Source organism: Ursus maritimus, unplaced genomic scaffold, assembly GCF_017311325.1.
Source record: "Ursus maritimus isolate PB19 unplaced genomic scaffold, ASM1731132v1 scaffold_1, whole genome shotgun sequence".
NCBI classification, from domain to species: Eukaryota; Metazoa; Chordata; class Mammalia; order Carnivora; family Ursidae; genus Ursus; species Ursus maritimus.
This window is the reverse complement of record NW_024423343.1, coordinates 98,984,044-98,999,019: the sequence shown is the minus strand read 5'-3', so window position 1 is coordinate 98,999,019 and position 14,976 is coordinate 98,984,044. Positions and strand designations below refer to the sequence as shown.

The 14,976-nt window shown below is 37.1% G+C and overlaps 1 protein-coding gene across 5 annotated transcripts in view; it reads right to left on the bottom strand.

The window, feature by feature from the left end:
- The window catches only part of EPB41L5 (erythrocyte membrane protein band 4.1 like 5), a 140,361-nt gene that overhangs the window by 94,221 nt on the left and 31,164 nt on the right, over positions 1 to 14,976 (bottom strand). For all 5 annotated transcript variants that reach the window (XM_008686106.2, XM_008686108.2, XM_008686107.2 and 2 more), the window contains exons 4-5: positions 1,155 to 1,197; positions 108 to 186 (exon numbers count right to left, since the gene is read on the bottom strand). In XM_008686106.2, the coding sequence (XP_008684328.1) occupies positions 108 to 186; positions 1,155 to 1,197 (122 nt within the window). The remainder of the gene's footprint in view (positions 1 to 107; positions 187 to 1,154; positions 1,198 to 14,976) is intronic.

Sequence of the window (14,976 nt, the reverse complement as noted above, 5' to 3'; positions counted from 1 at the left end):
GATCCATTTCATTAGCAGTCTACAAGCTGGAAAGAATTATAAAGGCAATCTTCCAACACCTTTAGTTAGCTGACCAAAACTTCACCCTGTACAACTTGTGGTCTTACCGTGTTAGCTCTTCACGAAGATTATTTGGTTCTGAGGAATAAAATTTAACTCGAAGATGCAGACAATAGGGTGAACCAACTGTCATTAAAAAACAAAAACAAACAAAAAAATACTTTAACTTTTTATGTAACTATTCAAAGAGTAAGAATTTTCAGTCAATAAATTTGTCAAAAAGTCTACTGAAGTGGGGACAGAAGATAACAGATTATTGTGGCACACACCAAAATACCGTACGGCTTACACCTAACACAAAAGATCAATAAGTAGATTTTTTAAATGTACCAACTATCATATACTACTATCACAATCTCCAAGAATAGATAGCTCTAAATTAATTCCCACAGTTCTGGGCAAAACGCATCAAATAAAAATCTTGACTGTGCAATCTAACAGCCCTAAAAATCTGGCAAGCTGTATTTCTTGTGAGTACTGAGTAATGCCTAGGTTATTAACTGCTCATGGCAAATTCCCCCCACACTTTCCAATTCATTTCACCTACTTCACTAACTTCTAAATTCTCAGTGGTCCCATTATGTTGTAAAGACAAAAGTTGAGATGCTCTGAAACCTCTTACGACAAAGGACAAACTGGATTACAAACCAGACATTGGTATCTTCCCCTAACTATTGCTAGAAATAATAATAACAATTTATGTGAATTGTTTCACTTCATTACTCTTAAATTTTAAAAGTTACTTCTTTAAAGTCTCAAAACATTTTATAGAGTAGGGCAGATGCCAAACAGGAAAATTTCAACATATATAATTACTAAAAGTTAAGCATCTCATGAGAACTCAATCTCCTTTGCAAACTGCAAGTCTTTCTCCGGGAAATAAACTGTAAAGCACTTGACTTGGGATTACTATTAACCCTATATTAACTTAGGGGGTGGGTCAGTGTATCAAATTGAAATTATCTTTAGAAAGTAGAGATGCTAAGAAATTCATCTGAAATATGATTTCTTTATTAAGTCTGAAATCAGAGCTTCTAATATATAATTACATATAATTAAATTCACTTTTTAGTCACAATTTTTTCAACACTTACTTTTTACTTGCTTTTTGATGCTCTTAGTACCATCTAGCCAGTGCTGAAAACAAAAGCAAAAATCAGATGTGCAGCAGATGACAGAACTAACATTTTCATTTTAATAAAAGTTAATTTTCATCATGCTTCAGTGATAACCACAAGGAAATATTTTCACAAGAGAAAAAAAAAAGTGAGAATGAAAATTGGGGGAGGATTATCTGCCCCAACATCTACAGCAAACTTATGACACACAAGCAAAAACTGACCTAGGCTTTTTTTTTTTTTTTTTTAAGATTTTATTTAAGAGAGAGCGAGCGAGCAAGCAAGAGCGTGGGGGCAGGGGGAAGAACAGAGGGAGGGGGCAAGCAGACTCCACATTGAGCACAGAGCTCTACGCGGGGCTCAATCCCAGGACCCTGAGATCATGACCTTAGCAGAAATCAAGCAACTCAGCCACCCAGGTTCCTCTCAGATAAAGGACTTCTTAAAACATTTCCTCAGCTCCCTCACAGTAACAAGGATGGTATTTTAAATTCTGCCCTTAGTTTTCCAATTTCCCCCAAAAATGACTCTTTCAAAAATGTTGAAATTAGAAGAAAAGTATCCTCAAATTCCATTGCCTGGTTCATTCTTGTGATAAAAACGTAAGATTTACTAAGAGATCATAACCAAAAATGAGGGGAAATAACAGTGTCACTTAAATTTTACAAAACAGATACTACTCAAAAGTAGTACTCTTTGAAAGAGCCTACACAATAAAATTAATCTAGCTCATAACTAAGGCCCCACCTATTAAATGAAGCAATCTTTGCTCCTTGACTTTACAAACAAAAAATGTTAACACTGTGACTAGCAGACTTCTGGGTTCAAAACTAACAGCCTTTTGATTTCTGTAACCTCCCCACTATGAAATGTCCGTTAACACAAACAGACTTTAAGAGGCAATTCCAGAGGCTTCGAAAGATAAACCATTCCCAGCTCACTTCTCACTATTAATCCCTTTACAACACCAAACCTAACAGCGGCAGGATGCACTCATCCAACTAAGACATGTATGATTGTGTTCTCTCCAGCAATGCTTACAATTCCAAGCACCCTAAAAACGAAAGGAGTGCTCTTGTGCTAACTAGTTCACAGAGCTAAAGAATCCAGTTTCAGAAATCCAGATAGGCAAAGAGTGGGTAAACAAGGCTGCATTGTTAATAGCCTTGTAACCGTTTGTTTTTCTTGCCAATTATTTGCCTAGCCTCTTCTCTCCACTCTCCCCCAAGATCCAAAAGTGAAATTCACAAAATTACCAGTGTGCAAGCAAAGTACCTCTTCATGTTGAAATAAGATGCTCAGTAAACATTTCAAAAGGCAATTAAATACTATGCAATATTTTCTCTGGATTCCACGGGTGTAGGCTACTTGGCCATTTCTCATCTTTTTTTTTTTTTTTTTTTTTTAAGATTTTTAAGTAATCTCTACGTCCAATGTTGTGCTCAAACTCACAACCCCAAGATCAAGAGTTGCATGCTTGGGGCGCCTGGGTGGCTCAGTCAGTCAAGTGTCTGCCTTCGGCTCAGGTCATGATCTCAAGGTCCTAGGCTCAAGCCCAGAGTCAGGCTCAAGCCCAGAGTCAGGCTCCCTCCTCAACGGGGAGTCTGCTTCTCCCTCTCCCTCTGCCTCCTCCCCTCTGCTCAGGCTCTGTGTCTCTGTCCCTCTCTCATATAAATAAATAAAATCTTAAAAAAAAAAAAAAAAAAGAGTCGCATGCGCTACTGACTGAGCCAGCCAGGAGCCAGCAGCCATCTCTCATCTTTTAATAAATTCAGCTGGACATCCATTTCTAAGTCTATTTCAAACTAGCAACTGTTCAGTTTTACACATCCCTCCAACAGAATCCTAGGCTAGCCAGTAGAAATGCAATTCAGCCTATTAGCAGAAAAGATTTCAACCTAGTACAGCAAAAAGTCCATCCATCATGGCCAATGCCAGCAACGCAATATCCAAAAATCCCAAACTTAATTATGTTAATACCTACTACAGCCTGATGCCAATCACATATTGGGTATAAGATAAAATTAGTTTCTATACCCCAGATAGTCTTCTACCCACAACAACTTCTACCCAGAAGTTGCTCCATCTTCAGGTTTTATCTACTCTACTGCAATGAATTAACAGGTGTCTGCCGGTTATCTGGGCAGTCTTATGTGCCTATGGTTAGGGAGACCCCTACACTGTAATGAGTGCAAATGAGCACAACTCTTCCAGGAGGCAATTTAACGATGCCTTAAAAATAACTGTCTTTGACTCAGCAATTCTACACCTAGAAATAATTATGGATGTGCACAGATTTACTTACAATGAATTATGTGAAAGAAAGTTAAGACAATATATATTTTCAACAAGAGTGAACTGGTTAAATAAAGTATTTCAATACAATAGAACTCCATGCAGCAATTAAAAACACGGAAAGCAAGTATTTAAGGATCTGGAAAACTATAACATATTGTTAAATTTTAAAAGGCAGATTATAAAATATAATTGTTTTGTCAAAATGTACAAGTTTATATATAAAAATATGCTTTTTTCTTTTGGACTGAGATAATCTATAACAAAACAGTAACATATCTCTAGGGGGTGGATACTGCTGGTGATAATTTTTCTTCTTTGTGCTTTCTTCTATTTTCAACTCACTCTACAATGAGCACGTATTATTTAAAATACAGACCCCTTATTTTAATATGTTATATAAGTAATATATTCAGATGGTTTAATTTTGGGGTAGTATTAAAAGCTATATGGTCAACAGTTCCTCTCCTCCCTGCAATAGGCCACCCCCCATACACCCAATTTCTATCACCACATGCATCCTCCAACAAGACATTATTGGTTTCTGACTCCATCCAGAGTTTCTTCAAACAGGGAAGAAATGTATTGGTAGGGGCACCTGGGTGGCACAGCAGTTAAGCGTCTGCCTTCGGCTCAGGGCGTGATCCCGGCGTTATGGGATCGAGCCCCACATCAGGCTCCTCTGCTGTGAGCCTGCTTCTTCCTCTCCCACTCCCCCTGCTTGTGTTCCCTCTCTCGCTGGCTGTCTCTATCCCTGTCAAATAAATAAATAAAATCTTAAAAAAAAAAAAAAAAAGAAATGTATTGGTAAGACCTAGAGAACATTAACAATAGACTGAACATCAATAGGCTAACTATAAATTTTGACAGAATAAACTTTGAGGAATATAAAGAAGGAAGAAACATCAATGTAAGATCACATGCTATTTCAAGAACAATCTACAATCTTTCTTAGACAGTTATGACTTAAATTTCTTCCTGTTTAAGAACACGTAAGGGCTACTCTCAAAAATACACCTTTAATCTTTAATTTGTACCACACTCTTCTAAGAAGCACATTAAACATAAAATCACCCAGTGAGATAAAGGATCAGAGTTTCCTTCCAAGCAGGCATTTTAATCTCTTCTTCACCTGCATATAATAACGACTTCAATATCTGCACTCCCTTAAAATGACCCAAACTCAGATAATGCATCAAGCACATTTTAAAGTGAAATTTAGGAGCTGGGGAGTTCTGAGTGACGTTTTCTGGGGAAGGTCTGAGTTCATGTTTGCATATTCTCAAGTCTGTTTTCTTTCATCTCCTCCACATTCCAAGCCCAGGGACTGGAAAATTCAGAACTCAGAGACAGGCACTGATAGGATTTTCCTTCAGTCAGGGTCTTTAGGAGTTGAATTTAAATTACATTAGAAGATAAAGGTGAGAGCATGCAGATATAGATTCTTGCATGCTTAGCTGTAAAACTAATACAGTCCTCTTTCCCCACCATACCTTAAAAAGGAAACAAACTCCCTCCTAATTTCCTAATTTTAAAGTTTGGTTGATAAACTTAGACATCAAAGGATGGGAGGAGGCACATTTTTTTTCCTTCCTATTGAGCTAGGCATGAAAGAACAATTATTACCTGTGTGTGTCTTAATATATAAATAGTATGTAATCGCAAACACAACAGACATAAATAAATAAATCAAAGAATCACCTAGGAAGCTTCCAAAACACTAACATGCACCCACACCCTCTCACCCAGTCCCTAAACCAAACAGCCTGTAAACAGCTCTTCAAGTAAATGGTTCCTAACTTCTAACCACCTACACAGCTCTACTAAAGAAACGCCCCACTACTTGTGCTCAAAGAGCAAAGAGTTTAAAACAGAAAAATGTTAACCATCTTTCAAAACAATTGCATTTGCAAAAAAATATTTCTCCTTTGAAGAGTAGACGTTTACGTTCTGAATTAAAAGATCGTTTTAAAGAAAATTTTAAACAATTAACAGAACGCTAAAAAATCTATGCTATAAAAATGGAGAACCAATACAGTGCATTGCTGTAATCTAACTGAAAACACCTCAATTTAGTCTAAATTCATTATAAATTCTTCCTGGGTGATGACTTTCTTGGTGTTAACAGTCTGTGTTATAAGACATATCAAATGAAGAGTTGGATAAGCCATTAAAATATATTTCCCACTGTGCCTTTCTATTATTAGTATGCCCTCTTAAAATTCTTAGAAATGAAATTCATAATGGAAATGTAGGTAAGTAAGGCAGGTTTTATATCCACTCTCCAGAGACAGAGCATGTAATCTATTTTGGAAATACACTTTTTAAGTTCCTCCTTATTTAACAAATATATGTGTGCCTGTGTGTGTGTTACAATATGCACATATGTTTAACATACACTTTATTTATTTCTATTTATTTTTCACTCCCACTACTTTATTGAATCCTATTGTTTGTGTTAGGTTCTTAGTTAATGTACAATCCAATCATCTGCCTACAGTGTTAAATTTACCTCCTCCTTTCCAGCCTTTATAACTTGTGTAACTGCATTTGCTGGCACTTCTATTATGAAATTAAATAGCACTGGTAATAATAGGCAAATTATCATCTTGTCTTTAATAGAAATGCTTCTACCATTCCTCTATAACTCTAGGGTTTTGTGGGGCACCTGGGTGGCTCAGTCGTTAAGCGTCTGTCTTCGGCTCAGGTCATGATCCCAGGGTCCTTGGATCGAGCCCCGCATCGGGCTCTCTGCTCCACTGGGAGCCTGCTTCTTCCTCTCCCACTACCCCTGCTTGTGTTCCCTCTCTCACTAGCTGTATCTCTCTCTATGAAATAAATAAAATAAAATCTTTTAAAAAAAAACTAGGGTTTTTGGTTGTTATTGTTAATAATCAAGTATCTGTGTAGGAAGAGAGCAGAGCCACTGAGTAATCACCAGGTGTGTTCTCTACAGGTGCCACCTATATAGGTTGTGCCACATGTCCACTCAGCACCTAGAAATGGAAAAAAGTATGCCTTCTTTTTTTTTTTTTTTAAAGATTTTATTTATTTATTTGACAGAGACAGCCAGCGAGAGAGGGAACACAAGCAGGGGGAGTGGGAGAGGAAGAAGCAGGCTTCCAGCGGAGGAGCCTGATGTGGGGCTCGATCCCAGAACGCTGGGATCACACCCTGAGCCGAAGGCAGACGCTTAACGACTGCGCCACCCAGGCGCCCCGGAAAAAAATATGCCTTCTAAAGTGGATAGAGCTACACAGAAAGAAGGTCAATTCCATACAGGCCAAAGTCCATTATGTTTATTCACGGTATTTTGGGGCTAGAAAAAAAGGGCTTAACAATCCCAAAACACCACTCGATAAGAATTCTAAAGTATTATCTGTACAACCTCAGATAAGTGAAGGTCAGCAAGACAAACACATCTCACACATTATGCCTACAGTACCTGAAATAGCTAAATTCTAAAACTGGAACAAGAATTGCCTCTTCCCTTAACTCAGTGAGCTTGGATCTGCTATCAAGGGAATGGATTGCTGCAGCCTCCAGGTGCGCACCTGTAACACATTTACTCTGTGTTCCACCAGACAATTAAGTGTTTTCTAGCCTTCATCTTTGGATCTAACATCTCCATTTCTTTTTTTTTTATATATAATTTTTGTTATATTAGTTGCCATACAGTACATCCCCAGTTTTTGATGCAATGTTCCATGATTCATTTGCATATAACACCCAGTGCACCATGCAATATGTGCCCTCCTTAATACCCATCACCAGCCTATCCCAATCTCCCACCCCCTTCCCCTCTGAAGCCCTCAGTTTGTTTCCCAGAGTCCACAGTCTCTCATGGTTCATTCCCCCTTCTGTTTACCCCCCCTTCATTCTTCCCTTCCTTCTCCAACCGATCTTTCCATCTCCATTTCCATTCAGTGTTGTCTTTAAATGCCATAAACTTCAACTAATCAAGTGACTTTATTTTCTTTGTGGTAAAGATTTCAGTTTCAATGTTTTTTGAATGTAGTTTCACTTAAGCAAATGCCAAAGCAAAAACGGCATAAATGAAGGGTTAAGCTGTTCAGAATTGGCACATACCACATCGACTCAGATTCCACTGCCAAAGGGAAGTCACATAGCCAAGCCTGATATCAACTAAGCAAGAAAGCACAATCCTCTTAAAACAAAGGCAGGAAACAAACGGCATGAAAAAACCATATATGACAAATTGTATCAAATGATACTGAATCGTCCTTGCATTTCTGAGAATAAAGTCCACCTGATCATAATGTATTACTTATACTTTTAATAGGCTGCTGAATACTGTGTGCTGACAAGTATTTTTACACAGAGAACAAGGGAAGTTTAAACAATATATATAGAACCAATACAAGCTATCAAATCAACTTTTTAAAAAGGCAAAATAATAATAATAATAATAATTACTACTGACCTGTTAAAGTTCATTTTCCTTCTTTTCCAAGTAAAGGGGAAGTGCCATCTTTGTTTCCCTTTTCTGAAACATGACAGAAGGGTCTACACTCTAGATAACTCATTCTTCTCTAGGAAGTTAATGGACCAGGGACGTGTGGGTGGCTCAGTCAGTTGAGCAACTCTTGATTTAGGCTCAGGTCATGACCTCAGGGGCGTGAGATTGAGCCCTCACTCGGGCTCTGCGCTCAGCACGGAATCTGCTTAAGTAAGATTCTCTCCCTGACCCTCTGTCCCTTCACCCCCCAAAAAATAAACAAAGAACAAAACAAAAAAACTCTTGATGGACCAATTAAAATTCTAAGCTCTAAATATGACGCTTGAGAAACTTCACCAGAGGGCACTAACATAGGCCAGAGGCTTAAATCTTGCCCCTGAGACTTTTGTTTGGCCCAGACTATATTTTCCTTATTCTTTAAAAAAATGTATTATGAAATAGTCACAGGAAGTTACAATGATAATAGTGAGAGGTCCTGTGTACCCATCCCCACCTTCCCCCAATGCTTACATCTAACATTACTACAGTACAATCTTAAAATCAGGAAACTGACCTTGGTGCAATGTTATATGTCATTTTACTACAAGTGTGGATTTCTGTAACTAATTCCACTATCACTATAAAGAAATATACTATTACCAAAAACAATGTTTACATCACTCCTTGATAGTAAATGTAATATAGTAATATACACTTGCCCCCCCACCTCTAATTTCCTTAAACCTTGGCAACCATTAATGTGATCTCCACAATTTTGTCTCTTAAAGAATATTATATAAGTGGAATTATACAGTATGTGAGCTTTTGAGATTGGCTTTTTTCACTCAGCTTAATGCCCTTGAAATCCATCCAAGTTGTTCTGAGTATCCATAGAATAGATACTTCTTTTCTATTGTTGAATAATGTTCACAGCTGATTTAATCATCAACTACAGGACCTTTTGGTTTTTTCAAGTTTTTTTGCTATTACAAATATAGTTGCTATGAATAATCATGCACAGGTTTTTGTGACAAAATAAGTCTTCACTTCTCTGGTATAAATGGCCATGCATACAAATGCTGAATTACATGGTAAATGTATGTTTAGTATTTTAAGAAATTGCCAGACTGTTTTCCATAATGGCTGTACCATTTTTATATTCTCAATACCAATACATGAGAGATCAGTTTTTCCATATCCTCAGTAGCATTTGAGTTGTCACTATTTTTTATTTTAGCTATTCTAACACATGTGTGGTGAGGACGTCTCATCAAGGTCCTAACCTGCATTTCTCTGATACCTAGTGATGGCTAACATCTTTTCACGTATTTGTCAGCCATCTGTATACTCTCTTTGGTGAAATGACTCTTCATATCTTCTGTTTTCTAACGTTGAGTTTAGGAGTTCTTTATATATGCTAGATTGAGATCCTTGTCAGATATGTGGTTTGCAAGGATTTTCTCCCAGTGTGTAACTTGGCCTTTTACCTTAACTGAGTCTTTCTCAGAGAAGGTCTTAATCTTGGGGCACCCAGGTGGCATAGTCAGTTGGGAGGCCAACTCTTGGTTTCAGCTCAGGTCATGATCTTGGGGTCCTGGGATCGAGCCCCAAGTCTGGCTCTGCACTCAATGCAGAGTCTGCTTATCCCTCTCCTTCTGCTCCTCCCCTGGCTTGTGCTCATACTCTAAGTAAATTTTAAAATCTTAAAAAAAAAAAAAAAAAAAAAAGAGGGTTTAATCTTGATAAAATCCATTTTATCAATTTTTTAATGGATCGTACTTTTCGTGTCCCATCAGTAACTTCTCCAAGCCCTAGATCCCAAAGATTTGCTCCTATGTATTTATCTCTAAAGTTTTACTGTCCTATAGTTTATATTTATGTTCATCTATTTTGAGTTAATTTCTGTACAAGTATAAAGCTTAAGTCAAGGTTGATTTTTTTTGTCTGATATCCAATTGCTCCATCACCATTACTGAGATTATCCTTCCATTGGATTATATTGGCATCTCTATCAAAAATAAGTTGGTCATACTTGTGCAGGACCATTTCTGGGTTCCTGTCTTCTTCTGCTGATCTGTGTGTCTACTGTTGTGCTAATACACACAGTCTTGACTACAGTAGTTTTTTTTTTTTTTAAGATTTTATTTATTTATTCAACAGAGATAGAGACAGCCAGCGAGAGAGGGAACACAAGCAGGGGGAGTGGGAGAGGAAGAAGCAGGCTCCTAGTGGAGAAGCCTGATGTGGGGCTCGATCCCATAACGCAGGGATCCTGCCCTGAGCCAAAGGCAGACGCTTAACCACTGTGCCACCCAGGCGCCCCGACTACAGAAGTTTTAAATCTTGAGCACCGGCAGAGTGATTGCTCCCACTTTATTCCTTTTTCAAAATTGTTTTTAGATATTTTAGTTTTTTTGCCTTTCCAAATAAATGTTTTTAAATGTTGTCTATATCTATAAAAGATTTTGCTGGAATTTTGAAGCAAATTGCATGAAACTTATAGATCAACTATGGAAGAAATGTTACCTTTGCTTTGTTGAGTTTTCTAATCCATGTACATGATATGTCTCTACATTTAGTTTTTTTTTTCATCAGCTACACCACATTTTAAAAGAAATTTTTTAAATGGAAGATTTAACCTACAAATCCAATCAGCTTCTCTTGAAATACCTAAAGATAAATCCAGCAATGTTATTTAGAAACAAATTGGCTGCAGCTAGGTAGTCCCTGCCCCTCCACCCTCTTTTTGAATAGAAAAGGGATATGCTCCCCAGTTCACCATAATTCGTCTACCGATACTTATTAATCTTCAACAGTCTGTTACATGTTGGTGCCAATTTATCATTATGCTGTATTTCTCTGTATCTCTATCAAATATGGAAAATGAAAACATATCAAATATGTGGCATCATTCAGAAAAAAAAAATGAGAAAAACCACAGTTCTTCTTGGAAGTACATAACACTCCTATGTCTTTTAATATGTACTCTAACTTGCTTCCCTTCTTTTGTTCTACTGCTTGATCCCAGTAGACATCGATTTTAAGACTGAAAATTATTCCTTCAAAATAAATCATACATGTTCTCTAACAAATTATTACAGTTAATGCTCAACTACTTTGCCAAGTCTTATTGCACCAACCTAAAATCAGTTAGTATCAAAAGAATTCTTTCTTGCCTGGCCCAAGACATGGTATTCCTTCCACACTGGAAAGTTCTTTACAAGAGAACTACCCAAAATTATCATTTTTTAAAAACATAATACTGGGAGTTCTGCTGTCATAAGGCAAGTTTTTACACATCCTGTTATTTTTATGACAGGAAGTGTTTCCCTAAATCCTCTTAGTACCAGAAAAATTTGTGTAGTCATGAGATTTAAACAAGGTTTCACCAGTAATACAGAAGAGATTATAAATTTTCAAAAACACTAATTACTATCATAAAGACTTTAAGAAAACATGCAAATACCATCACCGAACTTCCCTTAGCTACATGTTATTTCTGAAAGAAGGGTTATTATATAAGAATCCACAGATGGAGTTCAGGAATACCTTAATTATCTATGTATACACACAGAATATTATGTATATGCACATTTTTCTACAGAAAGCATCCACAGATTTCATCATAATTCAAGTTTTAAGATCATCACTGAACTATATAAAAGGACAGTAAGTCAAACTTAGATTTGAAAACAGAGGATGGGGTAGTATTCTGCAGTCAACAAAAACAAGAGTAGCCATAAATCCTAGTATGCCAGAATAATACTGATTTACACCTACTATTCCAACCCTCATCCAGTAGGTCCTCCTTGGCTCTCTAAAGTGGCTTGGTTTAAAAATGGACTCAAGAAACAAATAGCAAGACTGAATACACCAAGTAAAGAGGTTGACTCAATAATCAAAAAACTTCCCACAAAGAAAAGCCCAGGACCAAGACAGCATCACTGGTGAATTCCACCAAATGCTGAAAGAAGAATTAACACCAACCCTTCGCAAGACCTTCCAAAAAATAGGTGGGAAGACTTCCCAACTCATCCTCTGAGGCCAGTACTGTTCCTATCAAATCAGACAAAGATATCACAAGGAAAAAAAAACCCCACAAAACTATAGACCATTATTCCTTATAAATATAAACACCAAAATCTTCAACAAAATACTAGCAAGTCAAATCAAGCAACATATAAAAGGATTATACACCATGACCAAGTGGGATTTATCCCAGAAGAGCAAGGCCAGTTCAACATACCAACAAACAAAAAAACTATCAACATATTACACCATATTAACAGAATACAAGAGTTAAACCATATGATCCTCTCAATAGATGCAGAAAAAGCATTTGACAAAACCTAACACACTTTTGTGATTAAAAACACTCAATAAATAGAAATAGAAGAGAGCTTCCTTAAAGTGATAAAGGGCCATCCATAAAAATCCCACAAGTAACATACTTAAAGGTGAAATGCTGAACACTTTGCCTGTGAGATCAGGAACAAGACTAAGAATGTCTGCTCTCTCCACTTCTATTCAACATTTTACTAAAGGTTCTAACCAGGGCACTTAGGCAAGAAAGAGAAAAGAAATGAAAGACATTCAGATTGGGGTGGGGGGCGGGGGCGGGGAGTCTGCTGGCTTGGTAGGCGGAGCATGTGACTCTTCACCTCGGGATCTTGAGTTCAAGACAACCGGCATAGAGCTTACTTAAAAAATAAAAATATAATGAAAATACATGAATACTGAATAATATACAGAATTGTTAAATCACTATATTATACAACCAAAACTAATATAACACTGTATATATATACACATATGTAGTGGCAGAGTCAGTTAAGCATCCAACTCTTGGTTTCAGCTCAGGCTGTGATCTCAGGGTAGTGAGATCGAGCCCAGCACTGGGATCCATGCTCAGTGCAGAGTCGGCTTAAGGCTCTCTGTCTCCCTCTCCTTCTGCTCCTCCCCACCCCAGCATGTGTGGATGCTCTCTCTCTCTCAAATAAACAAGTCTTTAAATAAATAAACCTTTAAATAAATACATACATAAAATGGCAAAGGATCTGAATAGACATTTCTCCAAAGAAGATATATGAACACCCAATAAGCACATGAAAAGATACTCGACATCACTAGTCTTTAGGGAAGTTCAAGTCAAAACCACATGAGACCACTTCATACCAACTAAGACAGCTAGAATCAAAAAAAAATATATTGTGTTTGTGAGGATATAGAGAAATTAAAACCCTCACACATTGCTGGTAGGAATGTGAAATGGTACAGTCACTATGGAAAACAGTTTGGCAGTTCTTCAAAAAGTTAAAGAATTACCTTAAGACCCAGCAAATCCACTCCTAGACACATACCCAAGAGAACTGAAACTTATATTCATGCAAAAACTTATACACAAACACTAATAGCAGCACTACTCCTAATAGCCAAAATGATTGAACCCAAATGTCTGTCAAGGAATGCATAAACAAAATGTGGTTTATCCATTCAATATTATTCAGCCATAAAGACCAAGTATAGAGAGATGCTACAATATAAACCTTGAAAATATTATGCTAAGCACATTTCCAGACTCAAAAGGCTGTATATATATTATGTGATTCCATCTACATAAAATTTTCAAAATAGGCACATCCACACAAACAGAAAGATTAGTGTTTGCCAGGGGCGGGGGGGCGGGGGGAGTGACTGGCAATGTGAATAGCGTTTCTTTTGCAAGTAATGAAAATGTTCTGGAATTAGATAGCGGTGATGGTTGCACAACTCTGAATATACTAAAAACCACTGGTGAATTTTATGATTTGTAAATTATATCTTGATTTTTTTTTAACTGGCCTACTTTAGGCAAAAGACTATATGTTCACCTTCAGTAAAACCAACTCTGTTTTCCTCAAGTGTGTCTTCTCTCTTCCCTCTAATCCTCTTACCCTAAACCATACTTCTAGGGAGATAACTCTTCAAATACTATCTCCAAAGAAGTGCTTTACATACTACTCTGTATTTATAAGGTAATTGGAACATAAGAAGCTTTCTCTTTCCAAGTAATTCAGTCCAGAAGTAAGAAGGTAGTGTGGGCAATGCCAGAATCTGTGCAGGGAGAGGTCAGAGACTGATTCCATCCAGAGTGAGTGATCACTCAAACATACTGATGACAATCAAAGCCTCGTTTCTGTAGAAGATAACTATAAATATGGGAAAGGAAAAAACTACAATAAGCCCTGTGGCATTGGACTGGAATTGGGAGTTACGGGTGTGAAGTCATGGTATCAATTTATGTAGACAGACAGAAATAGATGTGAACTTATATTCCCTAAATCTGAACACAAAACCAACTGGAAAACTGGCTAATTCCAGGGCTGGAACAGGGAAATACAACATGAACAAGGAACATACTCTTGGCCCATAAAGAAGTACGGTAATACTCAAAAAATGATGGGTGCGTGTTAAAAGAACATAAAAACCATCTTGAAGCAGCTCCTATTGGCCAAACCTGGGAAACTTTGAGCACCAAAAGAAATGACAAATGTTATAACAAATTATAACACATTGCATAAGACATGAATCCATTGGTTCATAATAAACAGAAAGTTTGATAAGAAAGTCTCAAAGTACCCACAAAAAAAAAAAAAAGAAAGAAAAGAAAAGGAAAGTAAAGAAAAGAAAAACTTAATTACAAAGAGAAAAAGAATATAATGGAGAGGTCTAGTAGCTATTACCTTAATCAACGGATCAAAGTTAATATCAGGGCACTTTGGGCAGCTCTGCTGGTTAAGTGCCCAACTCTTGATTTCAGCTCAGGTCATCATCTCAGAGTTATGAGATCAAGCCCCACATTGGGCTTTTCATTGGGCATGGAGCCTCCTTAAGATATTCTCTCTCATTCTCTCTCTCTCTCTTTTCCTCTCCCCAACTGCCCCTCCCCATCCTGTCTCTTAAAAAAAAAAAATTCAAAGTTAAAAGTTAATATCACCGGTAATAGGACAAAATGAAATTAAATGTCACTTGATAGAATAAGAACACAGAAGCACTTATTTTCCT